General features: G+C 47.3%; 1 protein-coding gene across 1 annotated transcript; it reads right to left on the bottom strand.

Annotated features, from left to right (window-relative positions):
* Positions 1-5464: 5464 nt before the first annotated feature.
* NTSR2 (neurotensin receptor 2) lies at positions 5465-13761 on the bottom strand. Its single transcript, XM_045883705.2, has 4 exons — positions 13134-13761; positions 8645-8894; positions 6965-7055; positions 5465-5969 (listed from the first exon to the last, which is right to left on the bottom strand). The coding sequence occupies exons 1-4, from the start codon at positions 13755-13757 to the stop codon at positions 5801-5803; spliced, it is 1134 nt and encodes a 377-aa protein (XP_045739661.1). The 5' UTR covers positions 13758-13761; the 3' UTR covers positions 5465-5800.
* Between the last annotated feature and the right edge of the window lie 1738 nt (positions 13762-15499).

The following is a 15499-nucleotide window of genomic DNA, read 5'->3' as shown; positions in this document are numbered from 1 at the left end:
TAAAACATAGAGTGCACTTACGGTTTCTTTGGTAAGTATTGCATTATTTTGAGAGGAAATAGTGTGGCCAGTGATCTCCAGGGGCTCCCTGTTAAAATCTCAGAAAAGACAGTTTTGGAAAGGAAATGATAAATCCATAAAAATAAACATACATCCACATGTGGAGGAATCCCTGAAAGAGAAAAGCAGACAAAATTAGGTGTACAGAAGAGCAGAAATGAAGGAAAGCACAGCTCAGACCATGCAGAGAAACCTGCATGGGAAGATGGGGTCAGGGGTGCTGTGTGCTTCAGAGTGGCTAAGGAAGCTGGAAGGGGGCCTGGGGCATTTGTCAGGGTGATTATAGTTTAGGGCAGCTGGGCTATTCGATTCCTTCCAGCTCTTCTGCAACACTTACAGATGCCACCAGTGTGCGCTGAGCAGGTGGCCGTTGCTAAGGCAGAGTGTGGAGCCTCGAGGAGGAGGGCATGGGGGTCCAGACTTTTGTGAAGACAAGCTTTTGGCACACCCCTCTCCAGGGCATTGTCCTGTCCCCCACAGTCATGTGGGGGCAGTTTACAGTAAACGAAATAAGCAAACAGGAACTCTAGTCTGGAAATCAACAAAAAAACTAAGACTCCTGAAAAAGTAAATGTTATACAGTGAAGGGTGATAACCTCAATAAAGAGTCAATAAAGCAAACAGAATCCTATAAAACAAGTGTGATTAAGATCAGAACACAGTGAAATTATATGGTATCCAGAACAAAAAAGATGGATTATAGATCTTGGAAATCAAAACTAAAACCTCAGTAGGCAGATGAAATAACCAGACAAGCTCAAGAGTAAAGTAGCCGGAAGGTGCAGCTGAGGCGTGGGGATGGTGTCTCTGAGAAGGCAGCAAACAGGAATGTTGGTGGTCTGTGCTAACACTTGACTGTTCCCCTTGCTCACAGCACATCAGCCATCTGGCTCTCCTGGCCCACTTGGCCACTCCCAGGCAAGTACCCACCTCAGGTCTGTTGCTTCCTCTGCCCAGAACGCTTCTTCCCTTCACATCACTCAGATCCCTCATAGGTCCCCTCCTTAATGAGGTAGAATACATTAGAATACATTTTGTTTAGTGTTTTATTTGTCTATCCCCATGGAAGTAGGAACTTTGTAAGACAAATTCACTGTGTGTCCTTGAAAACTTGAATATGCCCAGCAAATGGTAGTGCTTGTGCCCATCAATGGACTCTTTTCTGTCTTAGGTGCTTCCAACATGGGAGCTGGGAGTGGGAGTGGCTGGTGATGGAGGAACTGATGAGTGAAATTGAGCTAAAATTCTTGATTTAATGGGATGGGATTGATTAACATGTTAGCAGAAAAGAAACATTTAAATATATGTTAAAAAAAAAAAAAACCAGTAATCTCTGGATGTCCAACATCTAAAAAGTAAAGGGAGAGTGACACCAAAAAAACCCAGTGTATGTGGTACAAGGGAAGAACAGGCTGGGGAGGGGAGAGAGAAGAAACTTGGTAAATAAAGTAGTTGACAGAAACACATCCAGGACGCCTGGGTGGCTCAGTTGGTTAAGCGACTGCCTTCGGCTCAGGTCATGATCCTGGAGTCCCGGGATCGAGTCCCGCATTGGGCTCCCTGCTCGGCGGGGAGTCTGCTTCTCCCTCTGACCTTCCTCCCTCTCATGCTCTCTGTCTCTCATTCTCTCTGTCTCAAATAAATAAATAAAATCTTAAAAAAAAAAAAATCCAAATGTATCCCTCATCACAATAAACATAAATGGATTAAATTCACCTAATAGCAGCTGGAAGCTCTGAGACTGGGTTAGGAAAGCTAACAGAATGGGCTTCAAAATTGTGCTATACGCAAACAATGAATCATGGAACACTACATCAAAAACTAATGATGTAATGTATGGTAATTAACATAAAATTTAAAAAAATCCCTTTTGAAAGATAAAAATTTTTTTAGAAAATTAAATGGGTGAAGAGATACTTTAAAGTTCAAAGTTAAACCCAAAGAGATGACAATGGTCACAAAACTTTGTAGTTATGCCAGCACTGCTGTGAAATCTAGAAAGCCAGAACAGGAAAAGAATAGGGTAATAATGGAATAGTTGCATAACCATGATTGGAGACTAGTGCATCTCTCCAGAAATACAGACAGAAGACCAATAGAAATGAGAGTCGACTGACACAGCAACATGTGTGATTTAAAGTCATTAACCTCCAAAGAGGAGAGAATTCCTGTGGAATAGAAATTCCAGGAAACGTTCTGGAACCAGACAGAGGTGATGGTTGCATTACATTGTGAATGTGCTAAATGACACTAATGGTAAATTTTACCTGTATTTTGCCATAATAAAATTAAAACTATTCCAGAGCATTGGAAGATACTGAAATCTGTACTTCTGCAAGACCAGAAATAATAATCACCCTCAAACCAGATAAGAATAATAAATACACAGACGGTGGCTCTTTTTTCCTGAATACTTCCAGCAATTTGAGAACTCTTGCAGTAAAGGAAGAGAAATTGGGCTGTAAGAACAACGTTCACATGGATGTCAGAGTTCTCCCGGCAGATGTGGCAGAGAGAGGGCATGGAATTTGAAACCCAGAGGCTTGGTTTCATGCCTTGATTCCTTTGCCAGGTCACCTGGCCCCCTGGAGAATGTGTTAGCTCTGAAATGAGTAACAGTCGGTAGCAAACATTTTTGAACACCTACTATGTGCCAGGCATTTAACTAGGTGACTGACTGCTTATTATTTAATCAACAATACTCTGAAGTAGATACCAATGGGAACATCTTCAGATGAAAAAGCTATGGCTCAGCGAGTTTGAATGACTTGTCTAAGATCACACAGCTATCAAGTGACAGAACAAATCTAGATTCATGCCTACAGGTGTAAGCATTGTTCCACTAACATCACAGCTGCTTTCCATCTTGAGTAATTTACTTCCACCAAATGTCACATATTAGAAAGGCACTGTTGGCTTCAAAGGCTCTCTGTACGATAAAAGTATGGATCCAAAATTCTTTCATTGGGAGAGGTGTTGGGTTGCCTGTGGGAGGTAGTGCTGGATGCCAGCATATAGCCAATACATTACATTATGTATCATTCTGAGTCTGGGCAATCTCAGGATTAATGTTTAGAAACGTTTTAATAACAAGATTTGCATTAAACCTTCCAGATCTGGCTTTAGAGTCTGCAACAGCTCTTTAAGGAAGACATGAACCAAGGGCACGTCCAATGTCAATGGCTTTCATTTCTTTTTTAGTCTACTTGCTTAGGCAGACTTCCCAGCTCAGAAGGAATTAGCATTTTAATTAACAAAACAGTCGGAAAGCCAGTGCAGAGTTTTCAAGCCCTTCATGTCTAGAGAAGAAACAAGAATCCATGACTACATTTGTCATTCACTGAATATACTGTCCCAGTTTCCCTTTGCCTTTCTTTCTTTAAATTTCTCTCTCTTGGGATCTCTGGCCACTCTAACTCTGGTTCTTGCTCTATAAAAGGATCTTTCCCAAGGGTGGCAGTCCACCCTACTAAGAAGGGTGGGTTTGGTTGCTGTTTTGGGTTGAATCACATCCCCAAAAATATATCCAGGTCCTAACCCCGGATACTTAAGAATGTGATCTTATTTGGAAATAAGGTTGTTGCTCATGTAATTAGTTGAGATGAAGTCATACTGGAATAAAGTGGGCTCCTAATCCAGTATGGCTGGTGTCTTAAGAAGAGAGTGAGTGGCAGAGGAAGGCTGCCATGTAACAATCAAGACAGAGGTCGGAATGATGAACCGGCAAGCCAAGGATTGCTGGAAACCACCAGAAGCTGGAAGAAGCAAGGAAGGATTCTGTTCTCAAGCCTTTGGGGAGCATGGCCCTGCTGACACCTTGATTTCGAACTTGTAGCTTTGAGAACTGTGAGAGAATAGATTTCTGTTATTCTAAGCCACATACTTTGCAGTGCTAGGAAGCTCATACAGGTGGGCAGTGCATCCTTCATCTTTCAAAGTTTGGTGGAATTGTCCTAAAATTCTGGCACTGATGGGAAGTCATGGCTGTAAGACTAAGGCTGATCAAAGGAACACCTTTGGGGTCTCTTGATCTTAGCCAAGCAAGCCAACGGTCCAGCCAACCACACAAACAGCTTAAGTTGTTTAAATACAGAATTAGAAAGATAATTTGCATTTGGTGACCAAGAGCTTCCTTTATATTAATGACAGCCACTACTAACCGAGCTCTTTCTGGTGCTAGGTACTACACTTTCAAGCATTTTTTCATATTTATGATACCATTTAATTCTTGAAACCCAGGGGATAATTGTTACGATGTCTATTTCACAGACTTGACATGAGGCCCAAGCAGGTGAAGGAACTTAAGTCACACAACTAATAAGTGACAGAGGGAGGATCCATCCCACGCTCTGGGCTCTCTGGATGATAGGGGGAACTTAATTTCTACTTGAAATTTGTTATTTAGATATCATACAAACAATATTATACCAACAAATTAGAGGAAAACAATCCAGGTTTCCCCGCCCTTCACCAGACATCTGAGTGTCTACTGCATGGCAGGTATCATTAGGTTCAGATCCTGGCATGAAGAGAACAGAAACCACCCCTGTCCTTGGGTCACTCGTGCCTCCTTAGCAAACCCACCATTTTCACTAAGGGCTTCTTCATTCTAGACCTTTTCTCTGCATCTGAATGATTTCTACATAATACCATCACGTATTTTTGTATCATGTTCTTTTTTAATAGTACAACCATAATGTTTATGTTGCTGAATAAGATTTATACTTACTATTTAATGGTGGCCTGACAAATAGAATTTGTGGAGTGGAGTATCATGATTCACTCAGTTCCTTCATGTTGAGCCTTTTGTTTCTGTTGCTCTTTGGCCATCAGACTCTTGGGAAGCAGCAGGATGCACTGGTGAGCCTTATCGCTCTCTCCCAAGCCTGGCCTTTGGTCCCTGAGTTACTAAGTAGTGGCAGAAGAACCTTCCTTAACTTCTCTTTGCTCTTGTTTTCCCCACATAGAAGGTGGCAGTGGTCATGAGTGTATTCCCAGGATCCCCCAAATAAATAGTAGTTTGGCACCCTCCTGCTTCCGGGTCAGTCACACATCTGTCCCCCCACCCCGGGTGGTCCCAATGCCTGGCGTCAGGCAGTCACGCTGGCCTGAGGCCAGGGGAGGGGAGTGGGTGCCCCCGGGCCCTCCCATGGCTCATGGAGTCCTACTGGGCAAGACTGGAGAAGGTTACTACAGCTCATGTGACGTGACAATTGCAGTAAGCTTCTGGAGCACTGTCCTTTGTCATTTGCGGAAATTCTTAGGACATCTGAGCCCACCACTGATGAGCATAAAGCTACAGGAGAATGTGGTGGACATCCAGGAGAGTGAAAAACAGCAATAATAAGAACAGTAACAATGATGACAAAAATATGCCAGTTAACATTTATTATTTATTATGCACTAGGCACTGTGCTAAGCACTTTAATCTTCAAACAACTCTAAGAGCTGGGTACTGTTCATCTCCATCACACAGAGGGGAAGACCGAGGCTCAGCGTGTAAGCGACTGGCCTGCAGATGCACAGCTGATAAGTGGCGGGGCCGGGGGTCCAGGTGAGTGCATCTGACTGCAGAGCTTGAGTTACTTATGGTAACATTGCTTGTCTGAATGCTAGATGACTGGGTGGTCAGTCACTGTTTGCTTCGTTCATTCTTCTGTTTCATCCAGGTCGGCGTGCCTGGGGGATCCCCAGAGCCCGAAGCTGGGTCCATTCAGGGGGGCTCCGGGGCTCCCTGGGGTCATGGCTCCATGCGGTGGTGCTCTCGACACAGGGAGCCTAGGGCTTTCAGAAAGAGTTTTCTGAAGGAGGATGACACGACGTTGTACAGGACAGGGGTCACCGCTGAACTGACATAGAAAAGCGTGTTTGTCACCAGGTAGAAGTAGTGATAGAAACTGTAGAGCGTCCTGGAAGAGAAACCCGGGAGGTGTGTTAGAGGACCTGCACCTCCTCACAGGGTCCACCCCTTTCTTCTAGAGAAAGCATCTCTCCTCCAAAGGGCCAGGTGAGGAAGGTCTGTTTTCTGCTACTGGGAAGCATGGTGTGAATTCGATAAATGGTCCATCAACACCAGCTGCCCTTGGCAGGTGCGCTCCACCCAGCCTCTGAGTCCCCATTCCCCGTGCGGTTCTCGGTGCCCTGTGCAGTGAAGGGTGCACCTGCTGATTGACAGGGGCTGTTTCCTAGCCCGCTGGGACGCCGGGAGCCTTGTGCTGCTGGGGGTGGTCCAGGAGACGTGGCTTCCCTAAGAAGTGAACGTCTTTCTGAGAAGCCATGTTCCTCGCCACAAGGATTCTCAGCTGTGGGGCGGGCTTTGCATTTGCGTTTGAATGTAAGGGGCGCTAGTGGCCCTCGAGGATGAGGCATCTGTTGACGCAGCCATTTCCTTGGAGACTACATGGATCTCTCTTCTCTTGGATGTTTGCTTTCCACTTAGGATCAGAGGCATAGTGATTTCCCAGAGGAAGACAGCAGATTCTCTTTTCCAGTTGTGTCCCAAAAGGCACACATGGTCTGGTCTCTGTCTAAGGGGCCCTTGTTAGCTCATGGACTCAGGGAGGCTCTGAGGCTTCCTTCCCTCTCCTTGCAACGGCAAGGCCCTCCCCCTGCTCCCCCACCCGAGGGCCTCTCCATCTTGTGGTCAGGATGCCCATAGCCCTGGTCACCACTGAGACTTCTCACTCACATGACCTTATCAGTTCGGTGAAGTTGCTAGAAAACGCCCTGTTCCCCACCCCCAGCTCAGAGCGTTTGAGGGCACAGACTGGGCAGGAACAGCTAGAATGGAGGCCAGAGTTCCCAAAGACCCAAAGACTGGGAATCCCTGTGGAGAGCATAGAAAGTCCCAGGCCCAACCCAGTGGCCCTTTGCCTACATTCTTGGGTCCCTCCGCTGCACCTACCCAGTCCACCCGTCATCGGAAACGTAGCAGTACATGAGCCTGCGGACGTGATACGGCATCCAGCAGAAGACATACACAGCCACAATGGCTCCTGCAGAACAGGTCGGGAGGGACAGAGCGACAGAGAGCAAACGTTCCCACTTATGCCATCTCCAGGGAGGAAGATGCCAAGGTGACCACAGCATTTCCCTGGAATTTGTTCCCAGAATCCAGGGGTTGGGAGGGAACTTCGAGCCTATCTGACATTCTGCTCTGAATCTGAAGCCAAACCTGATGTTACCCTGATGTCTGGGTGAATGCCCACTTTAACCCCCACCTGTACACCAACATGCTTCTAGAAACTTCTAAAACCTCTCTAACCTCCTTCTGACCACCAGAATATACTCTAAAAACCAGGGCTAGATGTTCCCACCTGATTGGTGTCTAATGGCAGAGACGGCTGAACTTAAATGTCCTTCTGCCTCATGAAGCCTCTTCTGTTCCTTTTCCTGATTGACTGATGGTCCACAATCCATCTGGCTCTCAAGTCATAAGCCAGATAGTCTGTTGATTTTTCCATCACTCCCAGATCCAATCTATTAAAAAGCTCTTCCTTAGCATCCCTTGATTCCTCCCTCCTCACCTCTACTGCCCCACCCTAGGGGCTCATATCTCCCGTCCACTGGACTGTGACAGCACTTTCCGAATTGGCCCCTTTGTCCCTACCCTTATACCCCTCCCATCCCCTCCCCCACACCTGCCCTGCCTGGCAAATCCATTCTGTAATCCTGTGTGGCCTCTGGACCAGGGCATCAACATCGACTGGGAACTTGGTAGAAATGCAGAGTCTCGGGCCCACCCAGAGCTACTGAATCAGAATCTCTGGATTGGGGCCCTGTAGCCTGTGTTTTACAACTCTCCACACTGTTCTCACGCACACAGAAGCGGAGAAGCATAGCCTACACTCCAGAGACTGATGAGAGTAAAACCTATCTCCAAAGCAAATCTCCCTGCATTCTTGGGCGTTGACTCTCTATGCTGCCCGTTTTCTGTAGAGGAAAGTCCACGCACGTCATGGGCTGCCTCTGTTCTTGTCACATCACATGACATTTAGCTCTTGCATTGCCGTCCTATGGACGACACTGGGGGCATTGATGAGAGCAGACCCTGATCTCTTACTCAATCTTCCTAGACCTTAGTGAGTGCCTGCATTACAGTAGGTGTTTGGAGAGACCTGTTTTCCTGTGCCTCTTAATGTTTCCCCTACGAGGCCAAGTTGACCTAGATACTTAGAAAAACCAACCAACAATCAATGTTGTATCAGGGAGAGCAGGGAGTTGGTGGGGAACTGGGCTGGGGACCCAGCGGGTCTGAGTCTTCCAGTCCTGGGCAGCAGTTCCCTAACCATAGCTGCTCCTTGTATCCATCCATAGGCTGGACTCCCTGAAAAGTAACCGGGTATCTGCTTGTCTTTATGCATTACTCCCTGGAGCAGGTGGGGGTTTCATGTACAGAATTCCCATTCTAGCCTTTAATCATACCACCAAACCCTGTGGTCATACAATTCCCCTGGGGCATAGAGAAAAAAATGAGGCCTGGAGAGAGGTAGTAACGCGCTCAGGGTCACTTGGCCAGGGGCTAGGGGAGGCATCCTCGGAGCCCCAACTCTTCCACTCAGGGCAGTGTTACTGAGTACTTAACTGAGAACCTGGACGCTGTGCTGGAGACGGCGGAGCCGGCAGGAGTCCTTGTGTCTCACCAGGCTGGCCTGGCCCCCCAGGGGGGGTGTCCTCCTCTCCTCACTCGTTAGCTCCACGTGGCTGGGGGTGGGGCTGCCCGGGGCAGAAGTGGATGGCACCTGGGAGCAGAGGGCCACCAGGTGGCTCACAGTGACCCCGTTCAGGAAGGCAGTTAATGCCAAGGGGAGCACGAAGGATACCAGCACATTCACCTGTAAAGGTAATTCCATGGCTTATGGTGGTGGCACCAAGGCTCTGTGATGCTCTGGTCGTCAGGCTGTGCCCAGGGCCCAGGCATCTGCAGCAGCAGGAGGGGGGAGGGCGACAGCAGGGCTACAAGATAAGGTTGGGAAGCTTCCAGAAAGATGGAAAAGAGCAATAAAAATAGGAGAGACAACAAGAACATTCGGGATTAGTTGAGGGCACTCATCGTCTACGTAATAGTGGGTTCTAGAAAGCAAAGAGAGAAAACAGAGGGGAGGAAATAGTTTTTCAAAATAAACCACATTGAAGAAAGTTTTTCTAAGAGAGAGAGATATAAGCTTCCAGATTGAACGGCTGCTTGGGGGCCCAGAGCGATGGATGAAAATAAGCCCACATCGAGGCCCGTTCTTAGGACTTTTAGCATGCTGTGAGTAAAGAAAACCTTGAAAACTTCCAGAGGGATAAGACAGGGCACATACAAAGGATGGGAACCAGAATGGCACTGGACTTCTGTAAGGCAACGGTGGGAGCTGGAAAGCCGTGGAGTGATGCTTTACAACTTGTGAGGAATTCTGTGCCCGGCCATCTTATGTTCCATAATCTGGAACATTTGCAGACATGCAAAATTGCACTTTTTTTTTTTTAACCTTCTGTGGAACTTTTCTCAGGTCACAGGAGGTTACAGGAGAATATATTCCATCAAGATAAGGTTGTAAAGCAATGAAGAGGGAGACCCAGGATCCAAAAATAGCGTATGTGGCAGACGAGCAGAGTGATGGGAGATGCTGCTGCACATCCAGTTAGATTGGAGCAGGAGAGGGGGCTCCAGGGGCGACTGGAGGATGCAACTGACTGTTGACTGGATGGGTCTGGACATACTGAAATAGTATTTATGCTTCTAGTAGAGGAGTAAAACATGCCTGAGAAATAGATCACAGGAAACTAAGCCAATTGAAAAAAAAGACCATTATTGATGGCAAGGAAGCAAAGGTAACATTGGAAAGGAAATATAATAAAATATATGATATGGTTCATCTGTGAAGAACGTTTAGCATAGTTGCAGTACGTAAGTACTAAGCGTAAGACGAACCTTATTTTTTTTTTTTTTTAGGATTCTTTTTTTTTTTTTTTTTTTAAGATGAACCTTATTATTATTGCACTGGAGGAGCCGTGAGAAGTGTGTGTGGATGCGGGACGAGGAGGGTAGGGATGCAGTGCAAGAGAGCAGAATGCTCTTTCTCTCCAGTTAGAAGACACTGCATGAAGTGTAAAAACTGCAAAATCAAGCAGGTAGGTTCTTTAGAAATATGTAGGCAAAGAGCAGCAAAAGCTAAGGGTGGATGGTAGGTGCCCCTCAACAAGAGAATATAAATCAAAGTGGGAAAGGGCGGTAAGGGAACAGCGTTTTATGTTACAAGCCTTGTGACGTAATTATTGGTCGATACTTTTTGACTTTTGAAAAACAACCTTATTATATAATACCTTATTTTTTAAATGTTTAATTTTTAAAATTCTAGGTATATGGGGCGCCTGGGTGGCTCAGTCGGTTGAACGTCCGATTCTTGGTTTCAGCTTAGGTCATGATCTTGGGGTCGTGGGATTGGGTCCCATGTCAGGCTCTGCACTGAGTGCAGAGTCTGCTTGAGATTCTTCCCCCTCTGCTCCTCCCTGTGCTCATGCTCTCTCTCTCAAATAAACAAATAAATAAAATCTTAAAAAATATTCAAAATCTATGTGTTATAAGGTTTTTCCTTATTGGTTCTGTGTGAACATTTTGTTTTAAACTGAACATTTTAAGTTTTTGTTTTTTTAAAGGATTATTTATTTGTGGGGGGAGCAGGAGTAGGGGCAGAGGGAGAGAGAGAGAGAGAGAGAATCCTCAAGCAGATTTTGTGCTGAGTATAGGACCCCACACGAGGCTTGATCCCAGGACCCCAGGATCACAACCTGAGCCGAAATCGAGAGTCCAACCCTTAATCGACTGAGCCACCCAGGTGCCCCTAAACTGAACATTTTATTCTTTTACTTTTTTTCTGTTTTTTTTTAAAAGATTATTTATTTATTCATTTGAGACACAGAGATACAGAGAGAGAGAGAGAGAGAGAGATCATGAGCAGGGGGAGAGGCAGAGGGAGAGGGAGAAGCAGGCTCCCCACTGAGCAAGGAGCCCAGTGCGGGGCTTGATCCCAGGACTCTGGGATCATGACCTGAGCCAAAGGCAGACACTTAACCATCTGAGCTACCCAGGTGCCCCTTTCTGTTTTTTTTTTTTTTTTTTTTTAAGATTTTATTTATTTATTTGAGAGAGAGAGAGAGTGAGCGAGCCAGAGAGAAGGAGCAGGGGAGAGGGAGGGAGAAGCAGACTCCCCACTGAGCAGGGAGCCTGATGCAGGGCTCAATCCCAGGACTCTGGGATCATGACCTGAGCTGAAGGCAGATGCTTATCTGAACCACCCAGACACCCCTAAACTGAACATTTTAATAACATTTTAAAATCAGTACAAAATATCTGGGTTGGGTGCTGTACCTTTTTAAGGAGTTATCACTCAATGCTTTTTTCTTAACGCATGCTCACAAATCAGCAGCATCAAGAGAAAAATAGAACACTAAGCGACAGTCATTTTAGTTTGTTGCAGAGCCAAGCAGGGTTTTATCAGCAACAACATACTTATTAACAAATTGTAACTTTGATACCCATCAAGACAGACATCTAAGGTAAAAATATATTCATCAGTTAGTAATTAATCTTTGGGAGCTTTGAAATACTAGACAATTTTTTGTACTTTCAAAAACTATGAGCAATTTTTTTGTGGTCAAAAAGCACTGATAAATATGGACAGCGAGTGATAAGACACTAAAAAGGAAGGTGGACCGAAATAATCCTAATTTGAGTTTGGTTATTTTGTTGTGTTAACATAGACTGTATGTCTCAAGTTAAATATTTTTTAATATACCATTTGTCGAATAATGCTGTTACTGTGAAGGAATTCACTACGCATAATGTCAAAAGCTTGCCCCTGGCACATTTCACGGTTTCTATTGCATTGGTCAGTTTGCACCACATAATGTAAACTATGCAAGCAGTGTGTTCACAGCACAGACCTTGCTTGGCTCTCTCCCTGCCCTAAGCCCAACTCCAAAATAGGTGCAGCCTGGAAGCTACCACCCTAGTCTGTGAAAACTGGTGGACCTTGGCCACCACGCCTTTTGAGCATGTGGTTCCTGGTTCATTGCCACGGCCATACCAGGGCACAGAAGGGAGCTACACAGTCAGACCTAAGGCAGGAGCTCCAGTGCTCTGACTATTCAGCTAGATCATTCTGCTGCAACTCAGAATTTGCATGGAGGCTGCTGGGACTCGATGGGTGCTCTAGATACGTGGCTCTGTGGCTGTGATGTGCTGGGGCCAGCATGGCGGAAAGCAACGTGCGGACTGGACCGATGGGGTCTCGGGGGCATGATTAGTCCACCTGACGTGGTAGGAGCGCCCACTATTGTCAATGGGGCCCCTCCTTCTGACTGCGGTCTAGAGTCCCTGCATGCCCAGTTTCATTAGTGTCATTGCTGTTCTGCTTGCTGGTGTGTTTCTGCTTTTGTTTTTGTCTTCTTTATCATCAGGTCCAAATTTGGGTAAGGAATGTGACAACCCACAAACATGTCTGATATAGGAAGTGGATTTTTAAAAATTAGCGATCCTACCTTGTTGCTTCTGAGTAATTCTCCATAGTGACCATAGTAAGCAACTTCTGAAGCCAAGTGGAATGTTTCCTAATCAGGTTTAACTTTATATTTTTCCAAATTCTTGTTAAGGCTACAATTAATATATGTATTTCTTCTGAAATCATTAATATTGAATATTCAGGCTTTGCTTTTATATCTCCACAAAATCCCATTAAACTGGATATCTCTGCAGTGAGGCTGAATGAAGATGGTTAGTTTTGATGATAAAGAAGTAAAAGGCTGCAGTGGATTATGAAATCTATATTTTTACAGCACCCCTCCCCCACAATTCTTATGCCCAGTGACGTTTGGTCATCACTCTTGCACCACTGGGAAGAGCGCAGACTTTCAGAATTAGTTTTGAATTCAAATCTGGACTTCTCTTAATGCCTCATCTTTGCCAGGCCTCTCCGCAAGTCCTCTGTAAAATGGGGCAGTGAGACCCAACTTTTCGGAGTCGGGGGCGGTCGCGAGTATTAGAAGTGAAAACACCGGCCCTTTAGCAACCCCCCCCCCCGCCCCCTTACCTGAATGAAGACCCGGAGCGTGGCGCGGCTCACCAGCACGGTGCACACTCGCGAGGCGGGCTCCGGCTCCCCGTCAGCCGTCTCCAGCTCGTACTTCTGCCCCATGATGATTGCCATGGGCAGGGCGAGGCCGAGCGAGGCGGCCCAGACGAGCGACAGCAGGCGGCGGGTCCGGCGCGGCGACAGCAGGCGGCGGGCGCGCAGGGGCTGGCACACGGCCAGGCAGCGCTCGGCGCTCAGGCTGGCCACGCTGAGCACCGTGGTGTAGGCGCACAGCTCGCGCACGAAGTAGTAAGCGCGGCAGCCCAGGTCGCCGAACGCCCAGGGGTAGTGGAACCACACGAAGTTGTAGAGCTCCACGGGGACGCTGACCAGCAGCAGCAGCAGCCCGGAGAGAGCCAGGCTGAGCACGTGGTAGCGCAGGCGCCCCGGGGGCCCGGCGCGCCCCTTCAGCACCACGTGCGCGGACAGCGCATTGCCCGCCGTGCCCAGCGCGAAGATGAGCGCGTAGAGAGCGGTGAACAGCACCTTGGCCCAGAGGCGCGTGTCCACGCCCAGCCGGGCGTCCAGGCTCAGCGCGGGGCTCGGGCTGGGCCTCGGGGGCTGCGGGTTGCTGCTCTCCATCCCGCTCCCGCGGCCGGCGCTCCCTCCCTCTCACTGCGCGGAGACCGGGCGAGCTGCCCAGAGAGGAGAGCGAGCGCCTCCTCCTCCTCGCCGGGAACCTCCAGGGTGGGAGGACCCGCCCCCCCGCCCCCCCCAGCCTACCCCCCCAGCGGTGCCCCTGAGCAAACGCCGGGCGGGATGGGACAGCGACTGTGAGCCTGTTGGCTGCGTTTACATTTCTCCGTTCAGTTCAACCCACAGAAGCGCTGGGTGCTGGATGGAAGGTGATACAGGGGCGTTGGGCCTGACTTACCAGCTGTGTGAACTTGGGCAAGTTTTTTAACCTCTCAACCCACTTCTGCATTTAAAAACTATTGTCTACGTTGCAGAATCTCCGTGAAGATTAAATGAGCCAAGCTGTGAGAAAGCTCCAAGCCTTCAGCATAAATAGGCAACCCGTGGGTACCAGGCACCTGGCCCGCTTGCACGGTGCTGCTGTGTGCATGTGGTCCCAGAAACAGCTGGTCAAGGACTTGCCAGAACGTTGGCACTTTGCTGTTACTCTGCTTGCTAAAGGGCTGTTTGAACACCACACTAACATCCTCCAGGGATTCCTTTGTCACTGGTAGATGCATCCTCAGGGTATCAGGCTTTCCAGGCTTTTAGGATGTCATTCCCATGGAGCAGGGTGAGGAAGTGAAAAGAGTGTGTTAACATGCTTTAAAACCTTTCATTGGTCTCTTTCCTTAACCCTTGTAAATGCCAGAACTTTAGAGTTAAAAGGCCCTTGATTATCTTGCACTTAGAACCCCTGATCCTTACTAGAGCCAAACACAGGTCTCCTGATTTTTTGTCTTTGGCAAAGTTGCTATGCCCCACTGGTAGTTTAATCTTCCATCCAGATATATAACCTTACAGTCACATTGTGGGCTAAGGATGCAACAAGTGGATTTTTGGGGGACACGATTCAGTCCACAACAAGGATTCCATACATGAGTTTTAGACAAATTTTCTTTGAAGCAAAAATCCTATATTAATAAATTTTTAACTCTTTACTGGGTTTCGTGTAGCTCAGTAAGGCCTGTCGGATCTGGAAAAACAAGTTGCTGCTTCCCTTTGGAAGACTTCTCCAAGTACTCAGTCTCCCAAGGTCTAGACTGGAACGTTGGAGAGGACAGGGGGCTTGGGATCAGGAGAGGTGGATAGGAGCCTCGGCTCTGCCATTCACCAACTGTATGTCTCTGGTGAGCCATCAGCCTCTTACTTTAGTGTGTTAGAGCACTGAGCAGATAGGAGTCTTCAGGACTCGAGTCCCTGGGCTGTCACTATGGGAGTTCAACCTTAACTCCTACATGGTAGGAAAGTTCAAAGACAAAGGGAGTATTTCCTGGTTTTTCACTTGTGGCCCTTGTGGCAGTGTCCAAGAGGAGAAGGAGGTATTGTTGTCTTTTTAGGACAGCTCTCGGTAAGCATCCTCTGTCATGTAAGAGGAAAGTTTCCTCCGTGGCTTCGATGGATGAGCCTCTCCAGCCTGGTCAGAGGCAGCCTGCAAAATGCAGTTACTGTGGAAGTGAGGAAGAATCAGCCCCATTGACTCACCCCATGGGTTCCCCCCGTGACCATGTCAGAGGGCTCACAAGTTCTCTCTTCACCTAGGGGACCACAGCAGAGTGACCAACGTGCCTTCTGTTTGTAAATCTCATTTGCGGTCCTTCTAAGCTGAAAGTCTACTCAGAGAGTGTATCCACTCTCTGGATGCTCTG

Source organism: Mirounga angustirostris, unplaced genomic scaffold, assembly GCF_029215605.1.
Source record: "Mirounga angustirostris isolate CCGP_5_RB_7025 unplaced genomic scaffold, mMirAng1.0.hap1 SCAF_10, whole genome shotgun sequence".
Lineage (NCBI taxonomy): Eukaryota > Metazoa > Chordata > Mammalia > Carnivora > Phocidae > Mirounga > Mirounga angustirostris.
The sequence above is the reverse complement of the archived record's forward strand: the minus strand, read 5'-3'. Positions and strand labels throughout refer to the sequence as shown.

What these genes read in the sequence shown, in the direction of transcription:
- NTSR2 (XM_045883705.2), bottom strand. Translation starts at nt 13,757, where the DNA reads ATGGAGAGCAGCAACCCGCAGCCCCCGAGGCCCAGCCCGAGCCCCGCG. An exon ending in CGCTCCGGGTCTTCATTCAG is followed by an intron (nt 8,895 to 13,133) that starts GTAAGGGGGCGG and finishes TTACCTTTACAG; the next exon opens with GTGAATGTGCTGGTATCCTT. An exon ending in TCCGATGACGGGTGGACTGG is followed by an intron (nt 5,970 to 6,964) that starts GTAGGTGCAGCG and finishes TTTCTCTTCCAG; the next exon opens with GACGCTCTACAGTTTCTATC.